General features: G+C 39.4%; 1 protein-coding gene across 1 annotated transcript in view; it reads left to right on the forward strand.

The window, feature by feature from the left end:
• The window catches only part of SCN10A (sodium voltage-gated channel alpha subunit 10), a 95,810-nt gene that overhangs the window by 44,057 nt on the left and 34,915 nt on the right, over positions 1–16,838 (forward strand). The window contains exons 13-14 of the mRNA XM_032861166.1: positions 8,059–8,297; positions 10,482–10,655. Coding sequence (XP_032717057.1) covers positions 8,059–8,297; positions 10,482–10,655 — 413 coding nt within the window. The remainder of the gene's footprint in view (positions 1–8,058; positions 8,298–10,481; positions 10,656–16,838) is intronic.

Consider the following 16,838-nt stretch of genomic DNA (forward strand, 5'->3'; position numbering starts at 1 on the left):
AACCTTTAAGTTACATTTCTTGCATACATGAGTTTGTGTTTTGGGAAATGTGTACATATTTCAGTAAAAACCATGTGACCATATTGTACATATTCTTTCTTATTCTTTTCCCTCATTGATCATTATTTTAAAATCACTTTTCTTTTTTTAAAATTTTTATTTATTTTTTAAATTTGTTTTCAGTGTTCCAAAATTCATTGTTTATGCGCCACACCCAGTACTCCATGCAATATGTGCCCTCCTCAATACCTACTACCAGGTTCACCCAACCTCCCACCTCCTGCCCCTCCAAAATCACTTTTCATTGTAATAGTGTCTGTATGCCTAACATTTTTCATGGCTGTGTAGAATGTTAACATGCTGCTATGCCTGTGATTTTTTGTTGGCCTGGTGAGTTGCTTCAATTCTTTTTTCTTTTTGCTATTAGCCATCAAACAGTTAATGTTAAATACAAACAGCTTGCTTTTTCATTTATTTCCCAGAATTTTCAAGCTTCCTCTTCCTCTTTTTTTTTTTTTTCATTTATTTACTCTTCAACGAGCATTTGTTTAGCACCTGCTTTATGTCTGGCATTATTCTGGTGCTGGGAAATCAGTGGTGAATGAGATTGAAGCCAGCACACATGGAATTTACATTCTGGGAGCCAGAGCATACAGAAAATTTAAAAAAAAATAGATTTTCAGGTAATGATAAGAAGTAGGGGAAAAAAAAAAAGTAGGGAAGGAGATGGGAAAGACAGGACTACTGAGGGGCTATTTCAGATAAGCTGGACGCAAAAAGCTAGTCTCCCTAAGGAGACCAGAAATCTGAATGAAGTAAGGGATTCAGACTTAAGAGAAAGTAGGGGAGAGAGTTCCAGACAGATGAATGGCATGCAATGTATTTTGCAGGAAAGAGACAAGAATCAACAAAAAGAGTGTTCCAAACACATCCCAACCCAGGTTAGAACAAAAGAGGTCTCAGAATTGATGAGAAGCAACAGAGCATGATAGTTCAGAACACAGACTCTGGAGCTAGACTGCCTGGGTTTGCTTCCTGGCTCTGCCATGCAGGGTAGGCTGTGCAACTTTGGATCTCCATTAACTGTTCTATGCTTCAATTGCCTCACCTGTAAAATAGTGAAAATGTACTTATCTTGTAATGTTTTTTGAGGATTAAGTGAGTTAGCATAAGTAAAGGGTCTAGATCCACAACTGGCACTTAGTAAATGTTCAGCAGATGTTGGCTATTCTTATTTACTCTGTAGTAAACGAGGGCAGAGATGTACCTGTTTCATTCATGGTTAGATTCCAGAACCTGAAAGAGCAGTGCTTGGCATATGGTAGACATTCAACAAACAGTTGTTGAATGAATGGTGAATGAGAGTGACACACAAATGTGACATTTGGGGGTGATGCTTATTATAATGACCTGAACTAATAGATAGGAAGAGAATAAGGAATGATCAGATATCCTGAGGTAGGACAGACTTCCTCTCGAGGAAGAATAGACTAGGAAAAGCAGGAGACACACTGATATTTTTAAGACAATCTGGGTAAAGACAACTTCAGATTAGGGCAAAGAGGTCAAAGTTGTTTGAGCATAGGGCAGATGACTTCTGATCTTCTCTGGTCGGACATTATACCCACAACACTCACAATATATGAAGGGTACCTAGCATTGTCCAAGATGTGTTGGAATTTATAGAGGCCACCTCTTTGGGAGTGATTGTGCCTGAGAAAGTTTGGCCCAACCCAATAAGAACTTGGCGATTCACTGAGCTCAGGGCACACGAACCATCTATGCTTGGCACACAAGCTAAGATTGGACAGTTGTCCAGACTAGACCAAAAGCAGGGGCATAGCAGTCAACACAACCTAGTCTCTACCCTCATGCTGAGTAGGAGACAGGGACTTGGAATAAGTTATTACCAGTGTGCTGAGTGTCTTGAAGGAGAAGTACAGGATGCTAAAGGAAATATGGTAAGTTTAGCCTGGAGTTAGGGAAGTATTCCAAGCAGAAAGGACAGCAAAATCTCTGAAGCAGAAGAGAGTTTAGTATTTAAAGAAATGAAAAAGCCTGATGTAGTTGGTGGGAGCACAGAGAGCAAGGAGGAGAGGGGCTCAAAATAAGGCTGGAGAGATGGACTGGGGCCAAACCCACAGAATTTCCTATACCAAATTAAGGATTTTGGGCTTCATCTTAAGAGCAGTAAGGTGCCATTAAAGGATTGGAGGCAAGGGAGCTACATTTGCATTTTGTAAAGGTTACTCTGAATTCGTGTAGGGAATGGAATTAAAAGGGGAAGAGTGTTGGCAAGGAAACCAGTTGGGAGGAAACCAGCTGAGAGATGGCAGTGCCTGGACTCTGTGGTGGTAACAGTAAGAGTGGTAGGAATTGGGAGGATTAAGAGCTATCCCAGGGACCTAAGATTCAGGACTTGGTGGTTCACATGGTTCTGGCATAAGCAACTGAAAGGATACTGGTGCAACAGCTTGTAAAAGGAATACTTTAGTGGGATTCACTGGGGAAAGATGAGAGGGAAGATCATGAGTTGAGTCTGGGACATAGCAGTTTTCAGGTGTCCTTGGGGCATTCAGGTAAGAATTTCCAGGAGGAAGTCAGATTTGCAATAAATGGGTCTAGAACTTAGAAGATGAGGACGACCTAGAAATACATATTTGAAAGCTGTTTGAATGTAGACGATAATTTTGGAAAGGTGCAGGTGGATAAGATGACAGGGGAATTGAGTAAGAAGAGAAGACCTGGGACAGAGTTCTAAGGAAACTATAATGTTTCGTGATTGAGCAGAAGAGACAAAGTCAGCAGACGAAGCTGAGAAGGAATGTCCAGAAATAGGAGAAGACCCAGAAGAATACAACACAGACCTGGGGTCTGAATTCCTTCAGGAAGAATAGAAAAGACAAAAGCAGCAAAAGATGCTGTAGAAAAATCGAGTAAGATTAAGTCTGAGAAGAGTCCAGGGGCTTTAGTTATAGGGATGTCTTCAGTGATCTAGTTTGCAGAGTACAGGAGGAGGTTGAAGAAGGGAGGTGTGGTGGGAGGAGAAAGATATATCGTATATAGACAACGTTTTCAGAAGTTTGCCTGAGAAAGAGAGGAGATAGTAAAACATCACCAGGGTGTAAGTAGCATTGTTTATTTATTTTCTTGTATGGAGTTTTTAAAAAGTATATTTACATGCTAATGGGGAGGATCTGTGAGAATGGGAAAGACTGAAGATAAAGGAAAGAGAGAATATTCAATAGATTCCTGAAGCGACAGGAAAGGATGCACAAGTGAAGAATGTTAATAGGAGAAATGGCATCACAAATTGTAGCTGAAGGAAGGGAAGGACGTTCTTTCTGGCTTAAATTTCTGTAGGAGTCTTTCAGGGAAAGAGCTGTGATCATGTTCCAAGCTAGCAAGTGCATGTTTCGCTTAGACTCTGGGTCTCCCCAGACATTCAAGATCAGCAACAGTTAAGGCTGTTTACAAGGCAGAGTTTTTTCCTGTCTTGCCTCACAGACATGAACTTCCTGACACAATTTTTAATGCAACACGGCTTCCTGTGCTTTTTAGTGCCAGAATAGGTCCAGGGAAGTGCTTGCTTTTGTTTCAGCTAGAGATCGTTGATTTTGCCTCCAGGGTGTGCAAACTGCTTTAGAAAACATATTTTGCCAGTTTATATTGCTGTCATTCCAAGTGTCCTTTTAGAGCATTCTCCTGTACTCTGATTGACCTGTGCTGTATTTGCTAGCCTTTGCACATAACTTATGATTTGATTTTTACAAATGTTTCCTAGTTTCATTAAAAATAGAGTTTGCATTTCTGTCTCTCAGGTTTGATGCCTTTAGTGGTTTCTGGAAGTAGAGGGGCAGCACATCCTTTTTTTTATATTATCATTATTTTGGAAGATTTTTTTCAGTTTTCGAGGTATAATTGACAGAACTGTAAAATATTGAAAGTGTACATTGTGATGATTTGATACATGTTTACATTGTGAAAGGCTTTCCCTATCTAGGTTATGAATACATCCCTCACACGTTCATCCCTTTTTTTTAAATATTCCACATAGAAGTGATACTGTGTAGCATCAATATTCACCTTGCTCTGACTTACTTCACTTGGCATAATGTCCTCAAGTTTAAGGGTAAACACCAATATTTCCTTCTTTCTTGTGGCTGAATAATATTCCCGTGTTTGGAGGAGGGTGTATGGGCGGGTGGATGTGTCTCACATCATCTATATCCATCCATCTATTGATGGACACTTAGATTGTTCCATATCTTGGCTATTGTGAATAGTGCATCAATAAACATGGGGAGAACAGATGTCTCTTTGAGATACTGATTTCATGTCCTTTGGAACTAACATAGTAGTTTTATTTTTAATGTTTTGAGGAATCTCCATACTGTTTTCCACAGTGGCTGCACTAATTTACATCCCCACCAGCAGTACACTAGAGTTCCCTTTTCTCCACATCCTTGCCAACACTTATTGTCTCTTATCTTCTTGATGATAGCCATTCTATCAGGTATGAGGTGGTATCTCATTGCGTTTTTAATTGCATTTCACTGCTGATTTGTGATATAAGCACCTTTTCATGTACCTGTTGGCCATTTGTACATCTACTTTGGAAAAAAAAAAAAAGTCTACTTAGTTCCTCTGCCCACTTAAAATCAAATTATTTGGGGGTTTTTTTGCTACAGATATGTAGGAGTTATTTATATATTTTGAATATTAACTCCTTATCAGATCAATGGCTTGCAATTTTCTCTCATTCCATAAGTTGCCTTTTCCTTTTGTTGATGGTTTCCTTCTCAGAAGCTTTTTAGTTGATGTCATCTTGTGCCTTTACTTTTGCTTTAGTGGACTTTGCTTTTGGTATCAAATCCACAAAATCATTGCCAAGAATTTGCATTTCTATTTCTCAGTCTCCTGGATGCTTTCATTGATTTCTGGAAGTGGAAAGAGCAACACGTTCTTTGCTCCATTATTTTAAATAAAATCTGTTTATCCAATTTTTATTTAGAACATTTTTGTTTGAATGGGCAATATGTTATACAGGATTTAAAACACACCAAAGGGCATATTTAAAAAAAGAGAAATATTTCTGTCTACCCATCTCTCCTTTCCAGAAAAAATGTCCAAACCAGTTGTTCTGTGTTTCCTCCAAAAAATATTTTGTTATGCTCAATTAAAAATATATAGTCCTTCTTCTCCCTTGAAAATGGTAGCATATCACATGTTATTCTGTGTCATAATTTTTTTAATGAATATATTCTGAAAATCATTCCATGTAAGTACTCTTACATTTTCCAATAACTGTTAGTATTACGTTATATAGAAGTGCCATAATTTAATTAGCCATTCCCTTCTTGATGGGAAGTAAATTCTGCGGTCACTACATCACTTTCTACATGCACTATAGGTTAAATGCCTCAAAGTGAAATTGCTTTGTCATGGGGGTAAGCATTTTTAGTTTTGAACAACAAAGGATGCTCTGTATAAATATATCAACTTGCACCCACCCAAACCCACACCCTCCAAAACATAATTATCAAACTGTCTTATCTTTGCAAATCTGATCCATGAAATAATATTTTAGTATAGCTTTATTTTGCATTTCTTTCATTTTGAGGATTATTGGACATCTTTTCAAATATTTATAAACCATTTGAATTTTCCTTTTAGAAACTGTCTAATCATTTTTCTATTGGTTTGGTCTTTTTCTCATTGATTTTTAAGAGTTCGTACATATTAATGAAATGAGCATTTTGTCTATGATATGAAGCACAATTATTTTTCTCAGTTTTTTTTTTACTTTATTTGACAAAATGTTTGGAAGATTTTAAAGGCTTACAAAGATTATAAGTCATTACAACAACGTGGTAGTGAAAATAGTTTGATCTATGGAACAGAAATGGACATTTGCATATGAAAGTATATGGGCATAGATAGAAATAATTTATGACCAAAATGAAATTTCAATTCCTTTGGAAAATTAGATATTATGCAATAAACAGTGTTTTTATAAATAGCCAGAGGTTGGAAAAAATAAACTGGATTAATATCTTAATCCTTACTCAAAATAAACTCCAAATGCCCTAAAATAGTAAGGGAAAGGTAAAGCTACAAAAGAACTAGGAGAAAATCATCTTGTGATGAGAATGGCTTATAATGCAAGGCATGAAAACAAGTAAACATAAAGACCAACACGGATAAATTTGACTACACATAATTTTTTAATTTATGTATAGGAAAATGAAACTTAGTAAAATTTGGGAGCATATATTATTTCTATAAGTTCCTTTCTTTTGAAAAATATATATAGCAAAAAAATTCAAATACTACAGATGCATATACAAAGAAAACTATGTCTTTCTCATACTAAAGAGACTTGATGCTCCCCAGTGTCCCAGTGCACTCTCTCAGTTTCTCATGTATCCTTCAGGCTACATTCCATGCATTCACACACACACACACACACACACACACACACTCACACAGGTCACATATATATGAAGTTTTTTTTTTTTTACATCTCCGTAGGTAAATCTAACTCACTGTTTTTCAAAATGGATTTTATCAGTTGTTTCTAATAGTAGTAGTAGTAGTAGTAGTAGTAATATAATCAATGGACAGCATCTTTCCTTGCCACGTGGGCTGGCATTTCTGCAGAGTGTGTATCTTACAGGAGAATTTATAGATAGACCTCTAGAGTTGCCCTCTGTTGAAGTGGCCCAGTTGCACATCCACATGGAGATTTAATGGAAGCAGCTAGAGATGAGCCTGTTGCTTAAGGAAAAGATCAGAAACTCAACATATAATCTGGGGGCAGATAACATAGCGATGGTTTTTTAAGACCATGGGGCTCAGGGAGATTACCTAGAGAGGGGAAAAAAGAAATATCAAGGAGAGAATGCTTGAGATCTCCAACATTCAGAGGCAGGAAACGGAGAGACAGGAACTAAAGTTGAGAAGAAGTCACTGACAAGGGAGAAAAACCAAGAGGTTATGATGTCCTGGAAGGGATTTCAAGGAGAACATTACAAATTCTGTCAAATGCTGTGAGAGGCAGAGTAAGGGGATAACTAGAAATTGATTATTTGAATGTGGAAGAGGTAAAAGCCTGATTCCAGGGGTCAGGGAGGAAACAGAAGTGAGATATTAGAGGAAGTTAAATGTAGAAAACTCTTACAAGGAATTTTGTTGCTAAGGGGACAGTAGATGAAGAATTACAAGGGCCCCAGGGATATCTTTTGAAAAGTGGAGATACACTTAAAGCATGTTCACATGCTGATGGGAATAGTCTGGAGGGCAGAGAAAGGGGATGACACAGGCCTTGAGCAGGTAGACAAATAGGAGTAGAGTGAGCTCGTGTGCTGGATAGGGTACAGAACATGGTGATAAACTTGTAGATTCCTCGGAAACTCAATGAAAAGGGAAGAAGGGGAAGTTCTTTTGTGAGTGATTTTATATTCTGAGGGAAATCAAAAGATGCTGGTCAGCAACAAATAAGTAGATAGGGGAAGGTTGGAGGAGAGAGGGGAAGTGAGAAATGTTAGCCTGGAAGATTGAGGGAGTAGACTGAAATGGAGAAACATGGCAGGATTTCTGGACTGTGACAAACTGGGACTCATGACTCTCTAGTGGGACCAGTCAGCATGGTTGTATAGTTTTTCTAACCAGGTTTACCTGGTTGTTAGAAGAATCTGCATGTTCAGGGAAAGAGAGGAGTGGAGAAGGGGAAGAGAACTAAGGGTGTCTGCAAGGGGGTTTATAGAGGGCTGGACATGAAATCTAAGCCAGGTAAATGGAGAACTAAGAACATGACTTGGGGGTTGGGCAATTAAAAAGTGTAGGGTCCATGTTTGGGGGACTGAATGGGGACAGAGATTGGACTGCATTTCCTGGACTGAAGGAGTTCGGAAAACAGGAAAAGGTCATCAGCAGGGTGCTGGGGCAGAAACTGCCAGTGGTATTAGTATTGACAAGGTCTAGGGGATGACCAGGGGATGGGAGTATGAGAGGATACATGGCTGACAACTGTCACTGACCACACCTGTGATACAGAATTGGAGGAATCCGAACGGAGGTGCCCACCCTGCTTCACCACTTTGGCTCAGAAGTATTTGATCTGGGAGTGTTGCCCCATGTGGGTGAAGCTCAAGACACTTCTCTTTGGGATTGTGACAGACCCCTTTGCAGAGCTCACCATCACCTTGTGCATTGTGGTGAACACAGTCTTCATGGCCATGGAGCACCACGGAATGAGTGCCGCCTTCGAAGCCATGCTCCAGATAGGCAACATTGTGAGTGTGCTGGCAGCCTTTGCCCAGCTGTCATGGTGGGGGGCTTTGGGTGGGATGGCAGCATGTCTTCATTCAATGGAGTGTTGACGGAGAGAGGGGAGGTGTTGGAGATGTGGTGGCACTGAGAGAGGAAGTCAAGCCTGGAGAGCCAGGCTGAGCTGGTGCAAATTTCTTTTAGATAAACCAGCACAGGGAAACAGACCTGGAGAGTCCTGACCAAAAGGCAGCTAGCTCCCTGTTTATAGAACTTAGGTCAGGCGCTTGAATTCTCTGAATCACAGCTGCCATCTCCATTGAAGTTAGGATAAATGTCACTTTCATATCTAAAGACAGCCTATGGACTTGCAAAGTTTCCTCCTAGTTCTATTGCTTTTATGACTGCAAAACACAATGGTGGTGGATTTTCAGTGGCATCATTTAAGGGCAGACAGAGTGGGGGAGGAGTGGGGAAGGCAATGGGAGGAAAGGAACATAGAAATGTGGTTGCTGTTGTAACCAAAGCACTAGAGAGTCAGAACTTTCCTTGTATCTGGTTTGGACAGGATGTTACTTTGAGTTGTCCTCCATTATTTCTTTTTAGTATTATTTGCTTTTAACAAGATAAAATCCATACTGGACTTCACTACACGGTAAGCAGAAGGTAAGAAGCTCAAGATCCTGCCTCCATGTTCACTGCAATATCTACCCCACTAGAGGTAGCCTATTTGGTCTGCCGGGATCGTCTCACTCCTCCAACTCGTCATGGGCTGCAGACTTAAGTAGAAAGGAAGAGTCTCTGGGAAATGTGACTACTCTTCCTCAGAAACCTCCCCTTCTCCCAGAAGCCAGTGATGTGAAAAGGATTCCAGCAGGTTCTGGGATGCTATGGAACTAGCATGGCTTGCCATTATATTTTGGCAGCCCCTGGGTTGAGAGGCCACATTCTACTTAAAGTTAATATGAGGAGGAGAAGTGGAAAGAGAAGGAAAATCCTATTTCCGAGAAGTCAGCACAAACCACAGAAGGTCTTTCAGAAGAGACCTTAGAGCCCACACTCTCATTTTGCAGCTGGAGAAGTTGTAACAAGAAATGAAAAAGGTCTTCACCATTGGGACAGAGCATAGTGGCATGTTTTAAAAAGAAAGCAAGAAAGGCAGGCAGAGTTTGGTGCTTTGTCAGTGTTATCTCTACAACACAACGATGCTGTGAGGCTATCACCACCCTCACAGCCCCAAAGAAGGTACTGAGACTAAGAGAGATTGAGTATCCTGCCCAAGATGGCACAGCCCGTGAGGATGGAGCCCACTGACCCAGTCTCAGTAGGACACAGGACCTCAGCCCACCCCACCATGCCTCACTTGTCTGCAAAATGCACTCAGTGCATGCACTTTGAATTACAGAGTTGCAGTCTGTGGTATCAGGCAGATCACTTAAACTCCCAGACTTTCCTTCTGTGTAAAGACAATGCAACCACCTCTTTCCCAGGCCGGTGAGAGGCTTTGCTAAGATCAAATGAGAGAATAGCACCCGATCTTTCTTCCCTACTTATCTCCCTTTCCTGCTGCTTTTCCCATGACCTGAGCCTGGGCTTGACCTTTCTCAGTGTCAGAATCCTGCCCTTTTTATGACAACTAAAGATACCCAGAGCTGAAAGACTTTTAGAACTTATTATTATTGCTCTAGTTTAACAGCTATTATTTATTAATGAGGTAATATTGGCCAGGACCTTTGCTGAGAATTGTGTATGCATTTTCTCATTTTATGCCCATTATACAGATGAGGAAATTGACTCTGTCTGCTTTCACAAGCTGGGACATGGCTAAGTTGGATTTTTCTCTGGGTCTGTGTTGCCCCACAATCCCAGCTTTTAACTAACTGAACCAGATTGACATCTCATTTAGATAATTATATAATAATTATTATCCTAATGATCCTCTTCCTCTACCATTATTCATATGAAAACACTAAAGCCTGGGTTCTAATGCATATCTCCTGAGCACTGGTCCAGAGTCTCTCTGTGCTGTCACACTGAGTGTTTCCATCCCCAGTCGTTCAAGAGCCCACAGAGTATTAGGAACCTAAATGAAAACAAAGTCAAGTAATTTGTTGTTTTATTTTAAACTAGACATTTCCCTGTTGCCCTACTTGTCATTGCCCCCTAACTCCACAGACTCTGCTGAGATGGATTCTTCTTTCCAATCACAGGTCTTTACTGTGTTTTTTACTGCTGAAATGGTCTTCAAAATCATTGCCTTTGACCCCTACTACTACTTCCAGAAGAGGTGGAACATCTTTGACTGCATCATTGTCACTGTGAGCCTGATAGAGCTGGGTGCGGCCAAGAAGGGGAGCCTGTCAGTGCTGCGGACCTTCCGCTTGGTAATGTTCTCTCTTGGTGACTTGGGGAGACTCCCTCCACATTCAGGGAGCCACACCTCTGGGAACAGATGCTGTCATTCTGGGACCTCAGCAACCAGCAATCTCTTTCTCTCCTGTCCCTGTGTGGAGGAGGCAGGGCATGGTTCCAGGGAGCTGAAGACTCTGTCCTTTCTATTTACTCAAAAGTGGGGCATGACTTCTCATCTCTGGGCCTGGGCCCCCTCAACTGTACCCTCTTGCTCTCTTATCAAATAACAATAACAGTAATAATCATAGCAGCTACTGTTTCTTGAGCACTGATAATGTGTCAGGCACAGAACTAACCCCTTGACATAACATGGCATGTTAGCATGGGCTAATTACCATCCTCAGTATTCTCTTAGAAACAACTAGGGTCCAGTGTCCATCTTTGGAGAGAGAGAGGACAGAGTGAAAGAGAGAATGTCCAGCAATCTCACAACATCCACTTCTAGGACAGAAGGTCTGCTTGGGGCCTTAGCATGGGAGCCAGCAAAGCAGCACTGAGCTCCCCGACTTGGTTTATCTGCAGTGAGACGGCAAACTCAAAGGCCTGCAGGAATCAAGCAGATAATGACATAAAGGTGGCCAAGCAAGAGATCTTGGCACTGAATAGTTGTCCCACATACACAGGTAGGCAGACCCAACACAGTGCTTGACTCCAGGGAGGGGCATTTACATAGGAGTCAGGGAGATTTATGCCAAGGAAGTGTCCCTATCCATTATTGTCCTAGTCTGCAGCTTTTCATAAGAAACAAAAAATCCATACTTTAATGTGGGCTAATAATCCACTTTTTTAAAAAGGCACTCTAAAGTCAAATGAAGCCTATCCTGGGACACATTTGTATCATATACCACCAGTTAGTGACATCTGTCTGAAATGACGTCTTTCATTGTCCTATGGAAAGAAGGGCATAGTGGGCCTTGTACAGAGCCCTGTACTCATAATGTGGAAACTTGAGAAGTTAGGAATTAAAACAATTTTTTTAGTGATTTAGAAGGACAGATTTTTTAGGACAGATTTTTTAGAAAGACGGATTTTTAGAAGGACAGATTTCTCTAAGTACCTAGAAACGATGTCAAGAGGCAGGCACCCATTAATGGTCCATGTAAGATCCCTCATGTACAAACATTGAGGGAGCAAGAGTCCATACTCCCTATGCCCTGGGAGGGCCTGAAGTTAGTTTTCTACTAAAATATGAACATTTTTGGCACACTTGGGGGAATGCAAGCTTGGTGTTTTCAAATCTATGTGCTTCTTTTGCTGACTCCATGAAGCCTATATTCTCAAACAATCAAAAATAGGCAGGTTTATTCCATAGCCTTGGCCTACAGAATTCTCCAGGGACCTGCCTCTCTGGTCCCACCTTCCTGATCCTGACATGCTGCTCATCTCACCATTCCCTAACCATGGCCACCACCCCCATGCTTTTCTGGGGGCCATTAGTCTTCCTCCTCCACCACCTTCCCATTCCTCATTAAGTGACTGATACCATGGTCCATCAGTATTATGATACGCTTGAAAGAAACTCAACCACCTTTTGGCTCTAGCCCTTCACATTTTTGTATTTGGCAAAACCCTATCAAATATTGAAGCTGAAACCAAATATTCCCTCTGCTGTGCCTAACCCTGGGCTGTGGACATTACCGTAGAAAATTCACACAGCCCATATCGTCAGTTTCATCACTTTTATTAATAGATTTTATTTCTTAGAAAAGTTTTAGATTGTTCATAAAAATTGAACAGACAGCACACAGAGTTCCCATATACCTCCCCTGGCCAACCACAGGCACACAGTTTATCCTAGTATTATCATCTTTTGTTGCTTACAAGCAAGTCTTCAGTGGTCTCCCATTGCTCTGAGGACAAAATCCAGAGTCCTTTTGATGGTCTCCGGAGTTGGCAAAATCAAGACTTGCTTACCTCTGCAAACAGTCTCCTTTTGCCCACTTTGCTCCAGCCAGAGAGACCTCCTCTCCCTTTGTCACACTTAACAGAACTATTCCTGCCTCCAGTCCTTTGCACGTTCACTCCCTCGGCCCAGGATGCTTTCCCCTGTCTTTACTTAGATCATTCATTCTCCTTTCTCCTGGCTCAACCCACACATCACGTCCTCAGAGAGGTTCTTCCTGACCACATTATCTTAGGTTGGATTCTCCCAGCAAATTAATCTGTTTTACACAGTTTGCAATCATCTGTGAGACAAAAACCAGGGTTTCCTTGTCTACTATTCTATCACAACGTCCATCACATAGTAGGAACTCAATAAACACCTGTTGATTGAAAGAAAGGAGGCAAACAAGGACAGAAGGAAGAAATGAAAATTCTGTGTCTTCCTTTTTGCTTTTTGCTCCCTCTCAAAGTAGCATTGCCTCCCTTCCCATCACTGATATCCTGGCTCCATGCATCCACTGGTCTGTCCTTGTAGCAATACCACATGTCTTAAGTCCTGCAGTTGCCTTGAGCATGTCTGTGTCTATAAGGCAAGTCACCTACCTTGTCTTATTTCTTCAAGAATATCTCAGCCCCTGCACCTCTGTATTCATTTTAGAATCAACTTGCCAAATTACATCCCCACATACACACAAAACTGTTGTTCTTTTCTATTGGGACTGTAATAATTTATACATCAATTTGGGAAGAAATGCAACCTTTACATTATGTAGTCTTCTGACCTATGAAAACAGTACACTCTCCATTTTTTTCAATCTTTCAATAGTTGTATAATCTCTCCCTAGAGTTTTATAATTTTTTTCCATTAGGAATTTTCTCCATCTTTTGTTAGATTTATTCTTAGATATTCCCTAGTTCATTATGCTATTATAAATGAAATCTCTTTTTAAATGTCTTTTTCTGAGTGTTTTTTTATTAACATTTTGCTACATAGTACTTTTGTATCCAGAAATTTCTTATTAATTCTGATTTATCTATACAGCTTTCAAATTTTTTAACACAATCATATCATATGCAAATAATGAGTTTTGTTTCTTTTTTTCTAATGCTTATAACCATTTGGTTCTTTTTTTTTTCTTTTTTTAAAATTTTTTATTTCTTTTCAGCATAACAGTATTCATTGTTTTTGCACCACACCCAGTGCTCCATGCAATCTGTGCCACCTGGTTCCCCCAACCTCCCACCCCCCGCCCCTTCAAAACTCTCAGATTGTTTTTCAGAGTCCAGAGTCTCTCATGGTTCATCTCCCCTTCCAATTTCCCTCAATTCCCTTCTCCTCTCCACCTCCCCTTGTCCTCCATGCTATTTGTTATGCTCCACAAATAAGTGAAACCATATGATAATTGACTCTCTCTGCTTGACTTATTTCACTCAGCATGATCTCTTCCAGTCCCATCCATGCTGCTACAAAAGATGGGTATTCATCCTTTCTGATGGAGGCATAATACTCCATAGTGTATATGGACCACATCTTCCTTATCCATTCGTCCGCTGAAGGGCATCTTGGTTCTTTCCACAGTTTGGCAATCATGGCCATTGCTGCTATAAACATTGGGGTACAGATGGCCCTTCTTTTCACTACATCTGTATCTTTGGGGTAAATACCCAGTAGTGCAATTGCAGGGTCATAGGGAAGCTCTATTTTTAATTTCTTAAGGAATCTCCACACTGTTCTCCAAAGTGGCTACACCAACTTGCATTCCCACCAACAGTGTAAGAGCATTCCTCTTTCTCCACATCCTCTCCATTTGGTTAACTACACTATTGTGATGATTAAGATGCCTCCTTTACTGTTGAAAGGAAGTGTTAATAGCAGACATCCTTGCTGTTTTCCTGATCTCAAAGAGATTGCTTTCAATATTTCACCAAGTGTAATGTTTATTTTTTTTTAAAGAAGAAACTTTTATGGGTTTAGGAAGTTCTCTTTTGTTAAGTATACTTATCATGAATGGATGTTTAATTTTATCAGACAACTGTCCTCCATGTATTAAGATAATCAAATGATTTTTATCCTTTAATGCATTGAAGTGGTGAATTATATTAATTGATTTTCTGCTGTAAAATCAACATTGCCTTCCTTGGATGAACACAACTTGATTATGATACATTTTTCTATACAATGGAAATTTCAGTTTGCTTATAATTTGCTTAAAATTTTTGCATCCTTATTGATGAGTAATATTTGGTCTGTAATTTTCCTTCCTACATTGCACTTGCCAGGTGTTAGCAACTAGCTATCAAGGTTGCACTAATTTCCATAAAAAGAGGTGAGAAATAGTCCTCTTCCTCTATACCCAGTCTTTGGATAATATTGAAATTACTTACTCCTTATAGGGTTGGTAGAATTCACCAATGAGGCCATTTGAGGTCAAAATCTTTCATGACTGACTTAATTTTCTTACTGGCTGTGCAACTACTCAGGTTTTCTGTTTCTCAAATTGGTTTTGGTAAGTTATAGTTTTCTAAAAATTTCCCTTATCTAAATTTTCAAGTTTTTTGGCATAAAGTCGTGTGTGCTATGCCATTATATTTTAAGGGTCCATATCACCTGCACTTATGTTACCTTTTTCTTTCTTTAAAAATGGTGATTTGTGCTTTCTCTCATCTGTTACTATATTAGCCTTGCCAAAGGTCCTCAATTTAATTAGTCTTTTCAAAGAACCAACTTTTAGCTCATTGGTCTCTTCTCCTTCATTGATGTTTTCTATTTCAAGTAATCCTGCTTCTTATCTTAATTACATCCTCCGTCCTACATGTTTTACACTTTTCTAACTTCTTAAGATGGAATTTTCAACCTATTTTCCTTTCCAATTTATTCAATGAAGACTTCATTTCCTTCTAAGAACTGCTTTCATATATAGAATTTTCCTTATTATTTCGCTTTAAATATTTTCTAATTTCAAATTTGATTTCTTCTTTGACTCAAAGGTTAATTAGAAGCACAGTTCTTAATTTCTAGCTATCTTCATGCCATCAAGTTTTAGCTCAATTGTATTACACTTAAAAGAACATACACGACTTGTTCAATGCTTTGAAATTTATTGTAATTTCCTTTGGGCCCAGCATGTTGAAAATGATCCTTATTCACTTGAAAAGGTGTCTTCTGCGGTTGTAGGGTACAATACTCTGCATATATCCATCGGGTAGAGAAAGTTCATTGTGTGGTCCAAATATTCTACATCCCTGCTTATTTTTGTCTGCCTGTTCTAGCAATTACTGAGATGGTAGTGTATAAAAATATCTCCCACAATGATTATGGCATGGTCTGTTTCTCCTTATGGTTCTATCTTGAAGCTGTATTATTAAATGCATACATATTTTAAGTTGTTATATCTTCCCTGTAAAGTGAAACTTTTATCAGTAAGAATTGACCTTCTTTCTCCCTAAAAAATGCTTTTTGCCTAAGAAAAAAACACCTCATCTGCCTTATATTAAAATTAAAAGACTCTGTTTTCCTTTAATATAGAATTTGCATGATGTATCTTTACCCATCCTTTTTTCTACGACTTTTGTATACCTTTAGGGTTTTTGTATGAGTCTCATAAATAGAATACAGTTGGATTTTGGATTCTTATTTACCTCTGACAATCCAATCTTTGTCTTTTAACCAAAACATTTAGCCCACTTACTTTATCGTGCATACTGATATGTTTGGATTTGTGCTTATCATATTTTGGGTTTTCTGTTTGCTTCATCTGTCCTAGTATTTTTGTTCCCTGTCTTCCTCAATTCTTTCTTTAAGATTTTATTTATTTATTTGAGAGAGAGCACATGAGCCGTGGGGGAGGGAGGGACAGAGAGATGGGGAGAAGCAGGCTCCTTGCTGGGCTTGGTCCCAGGAACACAGAATCATGAAATGAACCAAAGGCAGACACTTAACCAACTGAGTCACCCAGGCACCCCCTCTCTTCTTCAGTTTTTTATTTATTTTGGACTGTTTATTTTTTCCTGTTCCATTTTCCTCCTTTATTAGTTTGCAAACCTCTCTGTTTTTATTCTTTGAGTGGTTACCTTAGGAATTATTTAATTAAAGTCAAAAGTTAGCAAAAACCTCTACTTTCCAAGACCACTTTTCACTCCATATACCCCTTCCCAACTTACTACTGTGCTAAGCATTTTAATTTTATCTTGTTTTTAAAAAGCTATATGATTCAATCATAAATAATTCCCAACTTACTATTATTATTTATTTTAGTTTTATCTTGTTTAAA

The sequence above is a fragment of the Lontra canadensis genome, unplaced genomic scaffold (genome assembly GCF_010015895.1).
Source record: "Lontra canadensis isolate GAN:19392208 unplaced genomic scaffold, GSC_riverotter_1.0 scaffold20, whole genome shotgun sequence".
Taxonomy (NCBI): domain Eukaryota; kingdom Metazoa; phylum Chordata; class Mammalia; order Carnivora; family Mustelidae; genus Lontra; species Lontra canadensis.